General features: G+C 39.2%; 2 protein-coding genes across 5 annotated transcripts; both read right to left on the bottom strand.

Annotated features, from left to right (window-relative positions):
• Positions 1 to 1,426: 1,426 nt before the first annotated feature.
• larp4ab (La ribonucleoprotein 4Ab) lies at positions 1,427 to 9,863 on the bottom strand. Of its 4 annotated transcripts, XM_088423352.1 has the most exons (16): positions 9,385 to 9,863; positions 6,791 to 6,929; positions 6,420 to 6,654; positions 6,194 to 6,330; positions 5,817 to 5,920; positions 5,516 to 5,626; positions 5,382 to 5,435; positions 4,710 to 4,922; positions 4,391 to 4,485; positions 3,169 to 3,396; positions 3,018 to 3,072; positions 2,774 to 2,938; positions 2,568 to 2,692; positions 2,328 to 2,490; positions 1,923 to 2,093; positions 1,674 to 1,814 (listed from the first exon to the last, which is right to left on the bottom strand). In XM_088423352.1, exons 1-15 carry the CDS (start codon positions 9,481 to 9,483, stop codon positions 1,968 to 1,970), a joined length of 2,049 nt encoding a protein of 682 aa, XP_088279478.1. In that variant the 5' UTR covers positions 9,484 to 9,863; the 3' UTR covers positions 1,674 to 1,814; positions 1,923 to 1,967. The 4 variants fall into 4 exon arrangements, with proteins under 4 accessions (XP_088279474.1, XP_088279475.1, XP_088279476.1 ...); XM_088423348.1 differs by lacking the exon at positions 1,923 to 2,093 and having other exon boundaries at positions 1,427 to 1,814; positions 9,385 to 9,846; XM_088423349.1 differs by lacking the exon at positions 1,923 to 2,093 and having other exon boundaries at positions 1,427 to 1,814; positions 6,420 to 6,570; positions 9,385 to 9,845.
• A 2,312-nt stretch (positions 9,864 to 12,175) lies between these two features.
• On the bottom strand, positions 12,176 to 14,142 carry pfdn5 (prefoldin 5). Its single transcript, XM_088423689.1, has 6 exons — positions 14,034 to 14,142; positions 13,642 to 13,744; positions 13,165 to 13,196; positions 12,785 to 12,859; positions 12,554 to 12,659; positions 12,176 to 12,371 (listed from the first exon to the last, which is right to left on the bottom strand). Exons 1-6 carry the CDS (start codon positions 14,097 to 14,099, stop codon positions 12,298 to 12,300), a joined length of 456 nt encoding a protein of 151 aa, XP_088279815.1. The 5' UTR covers positions 14,100 to 14,142; the 3' UTR covers positions 12,176 to 12,297.
• Positions 14,143 to 14,371: the final 229 nt, after the last annotated feature.

Genomic DNA, 14,371 nt, shown 5'->3' with positions numbered 1-14,371 from the left:
TTTACACGGATCGTCAAACCTGACAAAACATGTCGATTGCATTTACATTCACTGTTTATGAATGCACATTTGAATTTGCCAAAAACACCAATAGATCGGAGGGGAAAAGTCCATAGCAAAATGTTTACTTGCTGATCAACTACAGCTGAGATGAAACTGCAGGTTCAACATCTTGAACCTCTTTAAAGTAACAATGACATTTTTTTCTTTATGGAAAGCAGGTGGTGCTGCATTTACTGTTGTCCAACAGACATGGCAGCTTCCGGCTAAAAATTATAAAGGGATTAAAATACAAAAAAAAAAGTTTGTATCTTGTCTTTAAACGTTTAATACAGATCAAATGATCTGTATTGGTTTTAGGCTTAAGCCAATCTTTCACTGGATGTGTAATGAACGTAATGAGCTACATTTAGAATGGCAAATCCATATTTCCAGTTATGGCAGTGAGAGTAATATAAAAGTAATGCAACAGCAGTTGAATGCATTACATTTCAAATACAGTAATATAACTACTATATATATAAAAGGACAGTAATAATAATGCATTATAGTTTTGAAGTAACTTGCCCAACACTGTGTGTGTTTATGCATATATAAGTATATATTTCTTAGTCTACATTTGACCTTGATCAGGTAACATTGTACTGCCTGAACTTACTGACCATTAAAAAGCTGTCCTAGCCATCAATTATTAAGTGTGATAGCTTGCTAATCACCAACGAACAGATTAAAAATGTCACTGGTATTGCAATTACACATTGTAGCCATTAAAACAGCAAGACATTTTGAGATATTCCAGTGGAAAGACAACACCTGAGAGGTGGAGGGAAAACACTTCATAAATGATTTACAGTTCACGAACGCTTGCTTTAGAGGTTGTACGCGACAGCTCCTCTAAAGCTGGACCAGCAAAAAAAATCACTAAGGGCTAACCGAGTCTGCAATTACAGCATAGCTGAATGCCACTGATGCCTCCCCTTGACAAATTTCTGTAGCATGCCACCAACTTCTACACTCTTCCGCTCAAACAAGCATCTCTAAATTTTCTCATGTCAACCTTTTCTTTGAAATTTGTCTCGATTTATTTGTTGAGCTGGAGATCAAATGTATTCAGTTCATAACAAAAACAAAGGAATTGACTTTGTTAGTCCAATACCATTTTTAAGGGATTTTTTTTCTTAAATCATACATATGGATCTTTTAGACACTCACTGTACAAAATGAGGGGATATAAAACAATATAAGTAGCACGGCTATGATAAATCAAAAGCTGAACAAGGCTGATGATCGTGTCGAGCTAAAATTTGCACATGCTGTGGGAAAAACGCTCATTAGAAGCAGTTTAAATCTAAAATATTGCTATGTACATATTTTTATAATATAAGTTTACATTAAATATTTACAATATGTTGCAGTTTATCATGGTTTTAGGGATTGTTTGGTTATTTTGGTGACCTTGGGGGAATGTTCTGCTCCTTGCTGCTTCTCCTTAGTCCACGCTGAGGAGAAAAGGTTTTGCCTGTGTTTCTGTGATTATCCCAAGTCTTCATTCCTGTACCTCCACTATGGCCGGAGCGATTATAGCCGTAAAATGTACGCGAGGCTTGACGGGGAGTGCAGCTATCTGCACGTTTGTCTGATTTATCTGTAGCTTCCCTGGCATTGGCTCGTGGATCCTCCCCTCTATTAACCTTGAGCTCCTGAAGAGGCTGGACAGACATTGAGACAGGGGGAGCCGGAGAGGGTGTCTGTGGTGGTGGGCCATCCTTAGCCAGCCGTTGGCACACTTCTGCATAGCTGAGCTTTTTCGGCTCCTGGTTAGAAAGGTAAACGAAATGACTACATATTAGGGTAAACATGTGAGACCATGATTGACTGTAAAAGCACTAAACATAAGTGAGTTCAAATCATTTGCTTATTACTCCACATTGATGTTTAAAGGTTGAAGTCAGTTTAAAATCAACAAATCACTGAACACTTGTTTTTGTGTTTCCATTGGCCAATTTACAGAGGACTCCTCTCAACTCCTCCTGCTGCTGAAGTTGCCGGACTTTACTGCTCTGTGGAGCAGCAAAATGTCCACCATACGTCTGCTGGTCCAAGAGTATGAAAAATAAGCCAGGATGAGAATCGTAGTTAGCCTCACTATGTTAGGCTAATCCAATCAATGCTAGTCCTAAAATATTCATACTAGAGTCTTTGCGAGATTGGCTGCTCGGAGCAAGGGCAATGGCACAAGTATATTTATTATTATTAAAGTAGTATTTAGTGCGTGGCTAAGAGGTGACATCGCAGTGAGCTAACCAAAGTGAAAAGTGGGTCTTTACCTGTTCTGAGGTGTCAAAAGAGGGGGCTGCTACTTCACATACAGTGTGGTTACATGTGGAAGATGCGTGTTCTGTTGGACTAACAGACTGGATGGATGACGACACTTTTTCCTTTGGAATTGTAATGTCGGCCTCAGCCACATCCTCCACCGGTGGAGAAATGCTAAAACACAAGGAATTACAAGTAGGTGCATTGTAATATAATTCCCTTTGAAAACTGGATAACAGTGAAAACTGCACCTTCCAACTGGCTGAGCAGGTTTCTGTATAACCTCTGCGCTAGGTGACACATCTGGGCTAAGAGGACTTGAAGCTGGAGGTTCTGAGATGTTTGAAGGTTTAATTTCGTTTACGTTGTTGGATACCTTGAGCAAAAAAAGAGAAGAATTATATAGCTGACATGAGTCTTCTGGTAAAAGTTGGTTATCAGCAAGAACATTAATTACCTTGTTGGTCACTTTTAGACCACGTACAACATCAGACAAACGCATCTCTGGTGTCTTGTCTTCTTTTATACTGACCACACATCCTGGCAATGGAGGAAAATTGGAAGCTGCCAGGTCAAACTTTGGTGGAGGTGGCACCTCAGCATCTGTCACAGGACTTGGCTTCTATTGTAGTAACATATATACGAGATTATATTTTACATGAAGAATTTTAAATCTAATTAGAAATATTGAACTTGCTCACCATAACATGCTCTTCGTCTCGTTTCCTCCTCATACCTCTGTAGTTGTTACTTCTCCTGGAATAGAGGCAAAATTGTTTATTGCAGTCCCAATAAAGGAAAAAAAAACTGTAAAAACTAAAAAAAAAGCCAATTAACCGGAGAGCTACACACCTAGTTCGTATGTCCCCGCTTAGATCCCCACTAGGCATGATGTCCTTTGGAGAAGTGTTTTTAGGGCTTAGGGAATGCAGGTTGGCTGAAGCATTGGCAATCAAGGTCCCTGGTGTCTGAAGGGGCTGTGAGGTCAAGGGCCTTAACAGGCCATCCATCAGAGCTGGAGGAGCCATTGGAGGTGTTATGAGTGTGTCACTAGGCCTAAAATGTCCCTTTAAATGATTCCTGTGAACATAGAGGACCAACTGCTTCAACAGTACACCGGAATGTTACTCATGCATGCACAAATGAAAAATGAAAAATAACCAATTAGTTCAATTTTAAAGCTCTAAGTCAGTGATTTCTAACCTTTTTTGAGCCAAAACTTTTTTTTTTTTTTTGGGGGGGGGGGGATTTAGGAAAATTATGTTTTTGCTATTGCTCTGTTCATTTCGTCCATCACAACAAAGTAGTTTGAAACAAGATGGGTGCAGCCACAAGTGGCAATGATTAACAAGACTGATAGCCATCGGTCTCACTAATCACCAGCACTCCTAAACTCTCATCTAAAAGTTTCAGCCTATTGGCGAAAATTATTTATGACATGATTACACGGCAACACACTGCTCTCACTTTTGACAATGGCACATTATGTTTTCCATCTGGGAATAAAAGGCATCATTTTCCACGGCACACCTTACTATATCTCCCGGAACACTACTGGGCCGTGGCACAGTGTTGAAAAAACACTGCTCTAAATCGACTAATGACTGATTGCTTATCAAGCACCATCAGCAGGACCATGGGAATGTCAGCAAGAAACGAGGGCAGCATCGCTAAGAGAAGCCAAAATGTTGTCATTTGCAAAATAGGCCACTCTACTCTCAAATGCAATAAAAGCAGAAGTGAAATCGAAACAGTGAGAATAGAGAATTAAAAAAAAAAAACATTGTTGGGCTATCCCGTCTTACAACACACTATGCTACGGAATGGAAGATATTTTTAACCATGTGTTTTTTGTCCATGTCAGAGTTAGTCGAAACTTGTATTTAGATGACACTGGTCGGTGGAGCAATACGGATTAAGATCTGCTGAAGCTGAACCGTAGATGAAATATCAACACCGCTATCAATTAATGAACTTCCTCTTGATTTTTCTGTAATTAGTTGGGTGAAAAAAAAAATCTTTTGTCATTCAACCATTAAAACAGAGTCCTTTTGAAGTCATAAAGTTCACCTACCTGTTCCTGCACAGAGGTGGATTAGAGCTTGGATTTGCTTTATAATTTCCCACACTGTTGTAAGCGGTCATGAATCCACTGTTAGGGAAAGGTGCCTGGATGCCCAACATAGACAGAAAGAAAATCAACAGCGTTAACTGCAACATGTCCATTTATCAATGTAAACGTTAGCGAAGGCCGCGCTACATGATTCCTACACCTGATTTTAACTTCTTTTCAAGATGCTATGATATAATGTATTATGTAACAATGTAACACTGTGCACATCTTTTTTTTTCCACTGTGCTGTAAAATAAAACAATGAGATACATGTTCTTACCAGAGGAGTTTCAAAGTAAGGCATTGTTGAAGCATTCCAGGACTGGGCAAGAGCCGGATAGACTGGGTATTGCTGCTGAGCACCGTACACCTGTGGCAAGTACAACGGGGAGCCATAGGCAACGTGGGGCTGGGCCTGCTGGCTGTACACATTGGGGTCCACACCACTGAAGCCCGGCTTACTAAAGAATGTGTTTATTGCCTTGATGCGAGCCTGGTAGGATGAAACCAGAGTTTTTAAAAATGTGAATCAGCAGCATTTCCAGCAATGCTTACATTGTTACTGTTGTCTTTGTCCCCTCAGATCTCATAATCTCACGGTCATTAGGCCATAAAACACTGCCCTGACTAGAAAGGATGGAGGGGGTGTGAGTTGGGATAAGGGAAACAAAGGAAAGAGGAATAAAGAAGATGGACAGTACAAGAGAGGAAAAAAAACAAACACAGAATGGTAAAGTTCCTCCCTAGCCAGTGTCAGTGAATTTGGGTCCTTCGAAGCGCGATACTGATCATCACTGGGGGTTATGGCGGTAAGCAATCAAGGGCCAAAAAACAAACAAAAACAAAAACAAAAAAACACATCTGAAATGGAACGCGTTCAACAAAACTAGTGGAAAGCAAACCATTTACTAGAAAAGCACTAAGATTCATTTGATTATCACTCTAAACTCACCATTATTGGCTTCCCCTGAAATACTTTCACTTCCTCGCGTAGATATCTGTAAGCCTGAAGACAAAGGATACACACACTCAAAACGAATAGCATTTATTAAGTCAAAATTGAGATCATAAAAAATGATTGCATACCTTTAGTGCATCCATATCTGACTGAAACGTTATGTACCAGTTGTTGTTGTGAGCAAATTCAGCACTTAACATTTTGGGGCACTGTTCACTTTTAAAGAGAGCCTCCACCTCCTGTTAACAGTAGCAAAACGAGTTTTGCAGCTCGCCTCTGACTCATCAACATGTTCGTTCAATTAATAACATAACTTTTATTTTCTCAAATATTGTCCTATGCAAGCAAAGAAATTGACGGTTAAAGTTCTGGGAAGTGCTAGCTTCTGTTGGACAATATTATTTTATTAGCAATAAAGTATCATTTCACCTCTACTGGTGTAGTCTCAGGCACCTCTCGCAGAATAATGATGGAGCGACTGTGATTTGGACGAACTTTCTCTCCAGCTTCATCAACTTGAACCAAAGGCAATTCTAAATAAAAAGGGAAAAAAGATTAACCAAAATTTCATCTAAAATGATCATTGAGATACTTTTTCCCCAGTCAATGAGTGGAGTTTTAGATTTTGTTTTACAAAAAAAAAACGTTATGTCTAGCAAACTAACTCATTCTCGGTTGGCCTTGCTAAAATGGATCTTTGGCTACTATATCTGTCAGCAGAAAACAAAGAATAGATCTGACGTCTATAGTCGTCAATAGCACTGAATGTGTTTAACAATGCACTTATGTTTACATAAAGGTGGTACCTCTCAGCACATCCACAATGAGCTCCATGTTATTGGTGAGGGCTTTGATGTCCTCCATGCATGCTATGGTCAAGATGGGAACAAACTGCTCACTGTCCATCTCCGATATCAGGAAATGGTCAATTGCTAAGTTCTCCCTAGAAATACAAAGTTTCTATATAAGACCTGATGATAATATGACAGGGAAAAATGATCAGCTATCTGTTTGTACAGCCACACAACCCACCTTGAAAAGCAAAACTCCAGTTTTTTCTTTAGAGTCTCCCTTAGACTCTCCGACATGGGTGGTTCTTGTGTGTCATCAACAGTTGACTCGCTTTGGGGGTGAAGGGCTAAACACCCTGCATCAAATGGGTCAGTACCATTCATACTGCCCTCTGTGGGCACACAGGGACAGTCAGTGTTATCGGGGAAGTCAGAGTTGCATCCTTTCCCCCCAAGAGAGAGAACACCAGGGTACTCTGAGATGGAAGGCGAGAGACGGGATTTCAACATTTTTACAAGAGGAAAACGTGGACTTCCTTTTCTGTATGCAAACATAATATGTTTGTGCTGAGACTGAATTTGGCAGACTGTTTATGACAAGACAGCTCATACCTTCAGTCATGTCAGCGTTGTGAGGATAGGTCTGCAGCCAAGAGGAATTGTCTGTCCCCTCTGAAATGTCATTCTGGTGGACAGGAATCTCCTGCCACACTTTGGCATTGGGGTTCAGAACAGTTTCCTTGGTAGTGACCTGCATTGTAAAAAGAAATCCAGTTTGTAACGCAGTTTTCATAAAGCCAAACAATTAGGTTATGAGGGGAGCAATTTTGAACTTATTCCCTATGTTTTTGCAAGTAAATTCCAGTCTTTAGACTTTCTCATACAAATAGATGGTGGTTCATACATCCTCTCGAGGGTTCCACCTGCACCTTACAGCTCAAATGAATACTACAAGGGAATAAATGTTTTTGTATGAAAGTTATGATTGGAACATTTGAACAAGACACAGGAAAGTTGCATCCAAGATGTAAGCCCACATTTGAGCACCTCAGAACTGTAAAGGCAGCCATGCTAACGACTCAACCACTCTTCTGTTATTAACTCATGACAATACAGGATTTAAAAAAAAAAAAAAAAATACATTAATGTATTTTAACAACGTCATGAATTTACAATTATATACTTTTAAGAGCAGGAGTGATCTGCCCAAAAAATCATATAGGATCATTTCGGGCTACATCCAAACTCTCCCGATATTAACCGTTGTATACAAGCTGTCTATTCTAGATGCTAATCTTCTATTCAATATATTGGTCTTATTCTCTTACCTACTGTTGCTGACTATGGTTCTTTGGTTGAGCAGTATAACCTGATCAGGTTTATTCTAATATCAAGGCATCTATAATTCCTATTGATATGTTGCATCAATAACAGCACTGCAATCTGCAATATTCGCATTATAAGCGAAAAAGTTGTATCGGGACACCCTTAATTGTAGCTCATTTTAAGTCAATATGTAATATTTACTAAGGATACCAAATAGAAGTACAAATGATATCGGCATGAATGTAAATGTAAAACATTGTGGATTTAAAACTAAACTACAATATTGAGACACGAAAAAAAGTGATATAACAAAATAAGTAATCAGTTCTAGACTAGAATGTCTTTGTTTTTGTGCAATCGGGTATACAATGAAACTGGGAACGCTGTTGTGGTTGGTGCTTACGAAATAAATATGAACAATCGAATTGAATGGAAAAGACAGCTTCACAGGGTGCAATCATTGTTTTCCTTGTCTCAAATATTTTCAGAATTTCTTACTTTCAGGAAAGCAGACTGATTATGTTTGTGTTAATTAAAAAGACACTTGCAAGCATATTTTTTACTGTGTGAAACAATGATCGATTCAAAATTTTTGCTGCTAGTTTTCTGACATGACAAAACCATCAATTTGTGCTTTTGCATGTTCGGGACTGTAAATCTGAATTAATAGTTTAACTTAAAGTCAAAAGGTGGTTATTGCAGTAATTGTTCATTGCACTTGCAGCCTTATTTGACTCTCCTAAGAACGCAATTATACGCACATCGGTAAAATCGATTGATGTTACATACCATTCCGATGCAAGTAAGATTTCAGGTATTCAATGTAACCAATTCCCTCAAATTGACATCCACATTCCGCGTCTATAGTCCAACCTAAAGAGACACGTCGACTAGTAAGGCAAAGGCTCATTAACCTGAGAGCCAATAATCCGGTTTTTGTTTGGAAGCCTACTACGCACACAGGCAGATGAGCCTCATTGGTTTCCGCATGCCGGGTCGACCCGCCTATCAAACGCTCCATTCAAACGAAAGCCTTTCATCCAGCTTGACTTCAAGCCGGGCGTGTGCATGCGTCACTCCAATAAACATTTGCTTCGTTTAAAATAAGGGAATATATGCCAATCTGTATTAGTAATATTATATTGAAGGCGGGGTCCGAATGTGAAGCAATAGTGTGCTAGGCTATCTGGGCTTATTCAAGCGCGGTGCCGCCGCTGTTGAGGAGCGTGTCGGAGCACATGGCGCTGACATAAGAAAAAAAACTCTCCAAAATCACACTTAAATCCACTCCAGGCGGACATTTTAATCAACAGAAATGTTTCAAGGGCCAAGGTCGATTGAGACAAATTGTTGCAATTTGTTTCACCTGCTGTGTCACACGTTAACCTTCATCTTTGATAGCAACTTAGCTCGTCACCTAGCTCTAATTGTATAACAGCTAACAGTAAGTCACGTGTAGGCCTGTAAGACACCGAACAGTCCGCATGGATTCCGATTCAAAAGTGTTGAAAAAACATTACGCGACCGGGGTCGAGTCAGTTTTACACACATATGTTACTAGTCACTCGTTAAATGACATTTGTTGAAAATGCCGTTTGCGGATGATCCACACAAAGCCGCCATGGCTAGCCGATGCCTTATGTTTACTAGTTGACCGTGACTTGTTCACCTTTTAAAGGCGAAACATTGTGAGCGTTAAACGGGAACGTAATCGTCCACAAAAGCTTCATCATAACTAGCGACACACCAACAAGCGAAAAACGATGGTATAAAGTTACAGATGCCGTCTATCAGTTTTGTGACTGATGCGATCGATACGTTAAAAAGAAGGAACAGGTTGTTGCATGTTAGCTTGCGTCCTGGCTAGGCCAAAAACTTACCATGTTGGGATGGGATATAAAGACGTTGTCCGCTTCACCTCGCGGTTGTAAAACAACCTCCAATTGCTTTTCGACTCCCGAACGAGGCTTTACAAACATCCACCACACTTCTTCGGAGTGCGGCTTTTCCCTCAACTACCGTCTCCCCGGTAACACGCCAAGCCCAAACACGAGGAGCAAGATGCGCCCCAGTCTGCGACCTCAGGCACACGAACGGCTGGCGTAATTGTTTAGAATGTAAGGGTATATTCCATTTTACGACGTTATCCTCATACAAACCAATCGGTTTCGATGGACCGCTCGTGCAGAATTAACAGCAACGTTCTCTGCTTGCGAGTCGCTACCGGCGGTACTTTGCCGACATAGCGACACCTGCGGTCAAATTCAGAACAAACACAATGTCCTCTGGCTGTGGAAAATGTTTCGAACGCCCCAAACAGAAAAATTGAGAACCCCAAATTACTCCACCCGCACAATACAGAACAACTGAAGCACTTTTTAGAAAACAGTTTAGTTTTTGAGAGGGCCTGGTCAAGTACGCACTTTGACCCAATTGTAATGTAAAAGATCGTTCATACTTTAAAAACCGCCAGGGTTGGCAATTATTATTTTGCAAAAAGAGTGTACAAAGGCTTTCATGTGTAAATGATGTCATAGCATTAAAAGAGGGTCACAGTTAAATGTCCGATAGCTCCAAGTTGGTATTTTCACGGTATCTGGAGACTGCTATGATATTCAATATCTTCAGCACTTTGGTCAACAGTATAACAACCACAAACAGTGCTGCGATGTAATCCCCTATTTGCATTTCCCTCGGGGTTGCTTAAATGGGCTGTGAAGTGATTCTTTCCACAGTATACAGTATTTCAAATATGAATGCTAAGCAAAACATTCTCTGAACGAAGAACGCTGCAGAAATGAGCGAGGCGGCATTGAAAAGCATGAGGTGTAACCGTGATTTGTTAATATAATTGCCCTATACAGCATTCACTTTTATACTGCACACAATCCCAACAAAACATTCTATTGAGCTATTATACGTTTTTATGTTAGTTTACATTGTTTTGAAATCTAGAGTTTATGATCTTGCCATGCATACGAAATTATTTGATTTAATTAACCGCGTGCCATGAGTTCGAAGTACCGAATTATTGGAAGAGTTGCTAAACTGCATTCCACTGATGAATGTTGGTGTAAAATTATTACAGAGACACTATAAATGATTTGTAAACTCATCCATACGGCAATGGTCTTAAGACTATATAGCTGATACAAAAAACTGAACGATATTGGCCAGAATCCCAGGCACAGTGCCTTGGCCTGTTCAAATCATCAAATGAAATTATCAAACTTCACCTAATTGTGAACCTGTAGAATTTATTTACCACAAGTAACTTGGATTATCTATGCCAGCAACGTCAGTGAATCCACCTGTTACCATACAACAGATTAATAGTTTAGCGTTAGTCATCATTTTTGCATTATAAAGTAGCTTAAGCAGAACTTTGCCTGACGAGAAACTTCTACTCGAAAGCAGCTGGGAAACGCTAGTTGCATGAAGGTTTTCTTCCTACCGTAAATAATGTTGTGCTGCCACCTTCCGAAACTTTCAAATAATGTCTTGTACTTTTCTCGTTAACACGCAATATAAACAGATCAGACGACAGCTGAAAACTATCACCCACGAAAATGTATGTACACTCAAAGTATACTTAACTCGCTCCTGACGCCCGAGGTATTTTTTCTGTCAAACTCTTCTCTGGCCACAAGTAGAGAAATAGTCCTTCTCTTGAAGGACGATGAAACGTGTTCCCTCTGGTCGGTCACCCTTGGAACCATACCCGCCAATCAAGCGAGTCTTTGAGCTGTGACGTAAACAAGAACTGAGTCCCTCCGCTAAATCGTCACGGAGACTGTGCGTGCGTCACTGTTTATCCGCAGGAATACGTTAAAAGTACAATTATGCGGTGGGACGCGCACTACACAAATATAATGAACTCCTACTTTGTTTATTTTTATGTATATCAATATACTGTAATGATTTAACTCTTTAAAAAGTGTAACGACTGAAGTACACCAATGAAAAAGTAAGACAGAATTGCTATTTTGATTTAAATATTATTTTGGCAGTTTGGCAGAAAAAATTTGGAACACAAAATAACATTTTTGCTACCTTTCAAATATGCATTTTGCTCTCACTGAGGAAAAAAATAGGCTCACAGGGTAGATTTGTGGCAAGCTAAACGACGACAGGATGTGGGAATGGGAATTATCGTTATGTTTGCATTAAGTTATATGTTGCCATGTGTTTATATATATATATATATATATATATATATATATATATATATATATATATATATATATATATATATATATATATATATATATATATATATATATATATATATCCTATACCTTTTATAGCATGCATGGCTTTCAGCCATGAACAAAGAAAAAAATCTCAACATGTTTTAATGTTGAATTCCAGATACAGGCACACAAGGCATTCACAATATGCTGTAGGCGAAATGGTGACAACATAAAGTAATTCTCTAATTAGGCCATGGATGAGGACTAGGTTGTTCCTCCCATCTGTAGCATGCCTATTAATGAGAACTCAATTTATCAATCAAGTGCTCAACCTCAGGTGACATGAGTGAAGCGCTCAAGTAATACAGTTCACCGCCACACCTCAGTGTACATTACATCCAATTTGTTTTTCTTCAAAGATCACGGTGCATTCTGAAGGACTATCTAAACAACAAAAAATGGGTCAACACTTGAGCAATTTAATGTTCACTGCCTCTTTATTCCCAAATCATGAAACAAGACTTCATAAAGGTCAGTGCAGGGTATTTGACAGTTCTTTTTCACACACACAGTAAAGCATTCATTTAAGTGTTGTTATGATTAAGCCTTGGTGCTGGAAGCCTGTTTACTCTGTTGTAGCTGCTGGATCTTTACGTTCATGACTTCAATCACAGCTACAAGAAACAAAAGATGACGAGTTTATCATCAATTCAAATGTGGCCGCCCCTCTTGTTCCAATATTCCAAAATAGGACCAAGACCAAAACGCGACCAAGTCAGGACAGAAAACAAAACTGAATGAATGATATCACAGTTGGAATTTATTCTTGCATTTTGATGACTGTTGATGGGCTCACCTTGTTTCATGGCATGTTTTTCCTGAAGGGCGGGCTGAATTTTCTCTATCTGCTTCGTCAGGAAATCCAGTTTACGTTTGAAGAATGCCTTTGAGTCTGCTACGTTCTACGAGAGACAAATTCAGGTGGCACCTTAAGGCTTAACGGTTTCAAACTAGACAAAACTAAAGAAAAAATTCTCAATCTAAAGTTAACTTGATAAAATTATAAAAAAAAAAAGTAGCTACTTGCCTTTTCAACATAATATCCTGTTCCCACATCCACTAAAACGTGCTCCACATCATTTAATGTTCCCGGCACATACATCTAAAAAAAGTCATGTCAAGGACAGTGCACCTCAGACAAAATATGAAATATTATTAAAAAGTAACAGGAAAATGTAGCCCGCTCAGCGTCGTCTATGTCCTAATTCCTTCTAATTTACATGTAAAGGAAAGTAACATACATTAAAAAGAGTACACATCAATGTATCAATTAGAAAAACTGGCAAAATATTACAGTACCATTATGTTAAAAAAAATAACTAAATGAAATTGTTATCCATGTTATGACAGAAAAGATTTTGCCTGCAGCAGACTATAAATCCTATGCAGATTCTAACTCAAGGATACAGAGCTTGTAAGTGGGACGAGTAATTCTTTGCCTACATGGGGATAGAAAGAAGATAGTTTAGCTTCATGTTATATTAACCTTGGCTGAACAGCAACCACCAGCACTTGTTTGCTGCATTCGCCTCACAATTGCAATTATGTATGTCACCATTGCATTACTCACAAAATGTTAGGGAAATTCAATGTTTTGATGAACCAAACAGACATTAAACAGTTGAACATATGCATTAAAACAACAGAGAGAAGATGAAATTCATTTAAGCACTAAAACGTATAGTGCATTTTTGTTCCATCCTGAAAATCCAACAAAACATCTCTGACATTTTAAAAGTATTTTATGCTCAGTGATGACTTGGTTATAAAATTCCCAGCATTCTTCCTAAGTAAAATTAATTATTTACGTATGATAGTTAGCACTCGGCTACCTAAAGCTACGATGTGAATACCATACAAAACCTGAAGACATTATCCACCCACCTTGATTGCTTTTGTTTAAGGAATTCAAATTATCTTTTGCTTCAACATATTTCGCTTGGACGATTTTGAGCTGGCTTATTGAGGACGTCAGGAACTCGATCTCCTGCAAAACATTAAAATATCTTACAACAGTTGTCAACACTGTCCACCAATCAAACAACACTCTTGAGCTCGTATTTAAATGGATTTGGTAAATCTACAGATGCCGGTGAGCTGGTTTGCCTTACTCCTCTTCAGATAGTGTGTTACAACAAGGGGGGATAGTAATGGTGAAAGATCGTGAGCATGCTTCGTTAAACAAAATCCAATTATGTTCTTATTTCAATTACCGTCAATACAACAATCATATTGAACTTAATACCCCACCAAAAAATACACAAACGTAGACTTGCCTGGTCTAACTGGCTTTTTAAACCCTCAAGTTGAGGGAGCGACAGGTCCGCGAGATTGATCGCCATGTTGGGGTGTGGCGTTGGATTGCTTCCGGTTCAAGGGAGGTGGTCTTCGTCCGCAAAAGATGGCGCCCCCAGTGGATGATGGAGGCCATACAGCTCAAGCGTTTACTCAAGTTTTCCCGCCGCAAATTAGATAAACAAACAAATGCCGCATTCATTTTGGCCATTCAAACCAGTCGTTCTACGCAAATGTTTTTACAGCAAGGACAGAACGTAAACTTTTTCTGTATGAAGTGTATTAAAAAAAAAAGACGTAATGTCAAAGCCCCCCCCAC

The sequence above is a fragment of the Hippichthys cyanospilos genome, chromosome 9, assembly GCF_059441005.1.
Source record: "Hippichthys cyanospilos isolate Australia breed blue-spotted pipefish chromosome 9, RoL_Hcya_1.0, whole genome shotgun sequence".
NCBI lineage: Eukaryota > Metazoa > Chordata > Actinopteri > Syngnathiformes > Syngnathidae > Hippichthys > Hippichthys cyanospilos.
The sequence above is the reverse complement of the archived record's forward strand: the minus strand, read 5'-3'. Positions and strand labels throughout refer to the sequence as shown.

What these genes read in the sequence shown, in the direction of transcription:
- pfdn5 (XM_088423689.1), bottom strand. Translation starts at nt 14,099, where the DNA reads ATGGCGATCAATCTCGCGGACCTGTCGCTCCCTCAACTTGAGGGTTTA. An exon ending in TCGTCCCACTTACAAGCTCT is followed by an intron (nt 12,860 to 13,164) that starts GTATCCTTGAGT and finishes GACTTTTTTTAG; the next exon opens with ATGTATGTGCCGGGAACATT. An exon ending in CAGGATATTATGTTGAAAAG is followed by an intron (nt 12,660 to 12,784) that starts GCAAGTAGCTAC and finishes TGTCTCTCGTAG; the next exon opens with AACGTAGCAGACTCAAAGGC.
- larp4ab (XM_088423348.1), bottom strand. Translation starts at nt 9,483, where the DNA reads ATGTTTGTAAAGCCTCGTTCGGGAGTCGAAAAGCAATTGGAGGTTGTT. An exon ending in TTCAGGGGAAGCCAATAATG is followed by an intron (nt 4,923 to 5,381) that starts GTGAGTTTAGAG and finishes TCATCCTACCAG; the next exon opens with GCTCGCATCAAGGCAATAAA. An exon ending in CCACCTCTGTGCAGGAACAG is followed by an intron (nt 3,397 to 4,390) that starts GTAGGTGAACTT and finishes CTATGTTCACAG; the next exon opens with GAATCATTTAAAGGGACATT.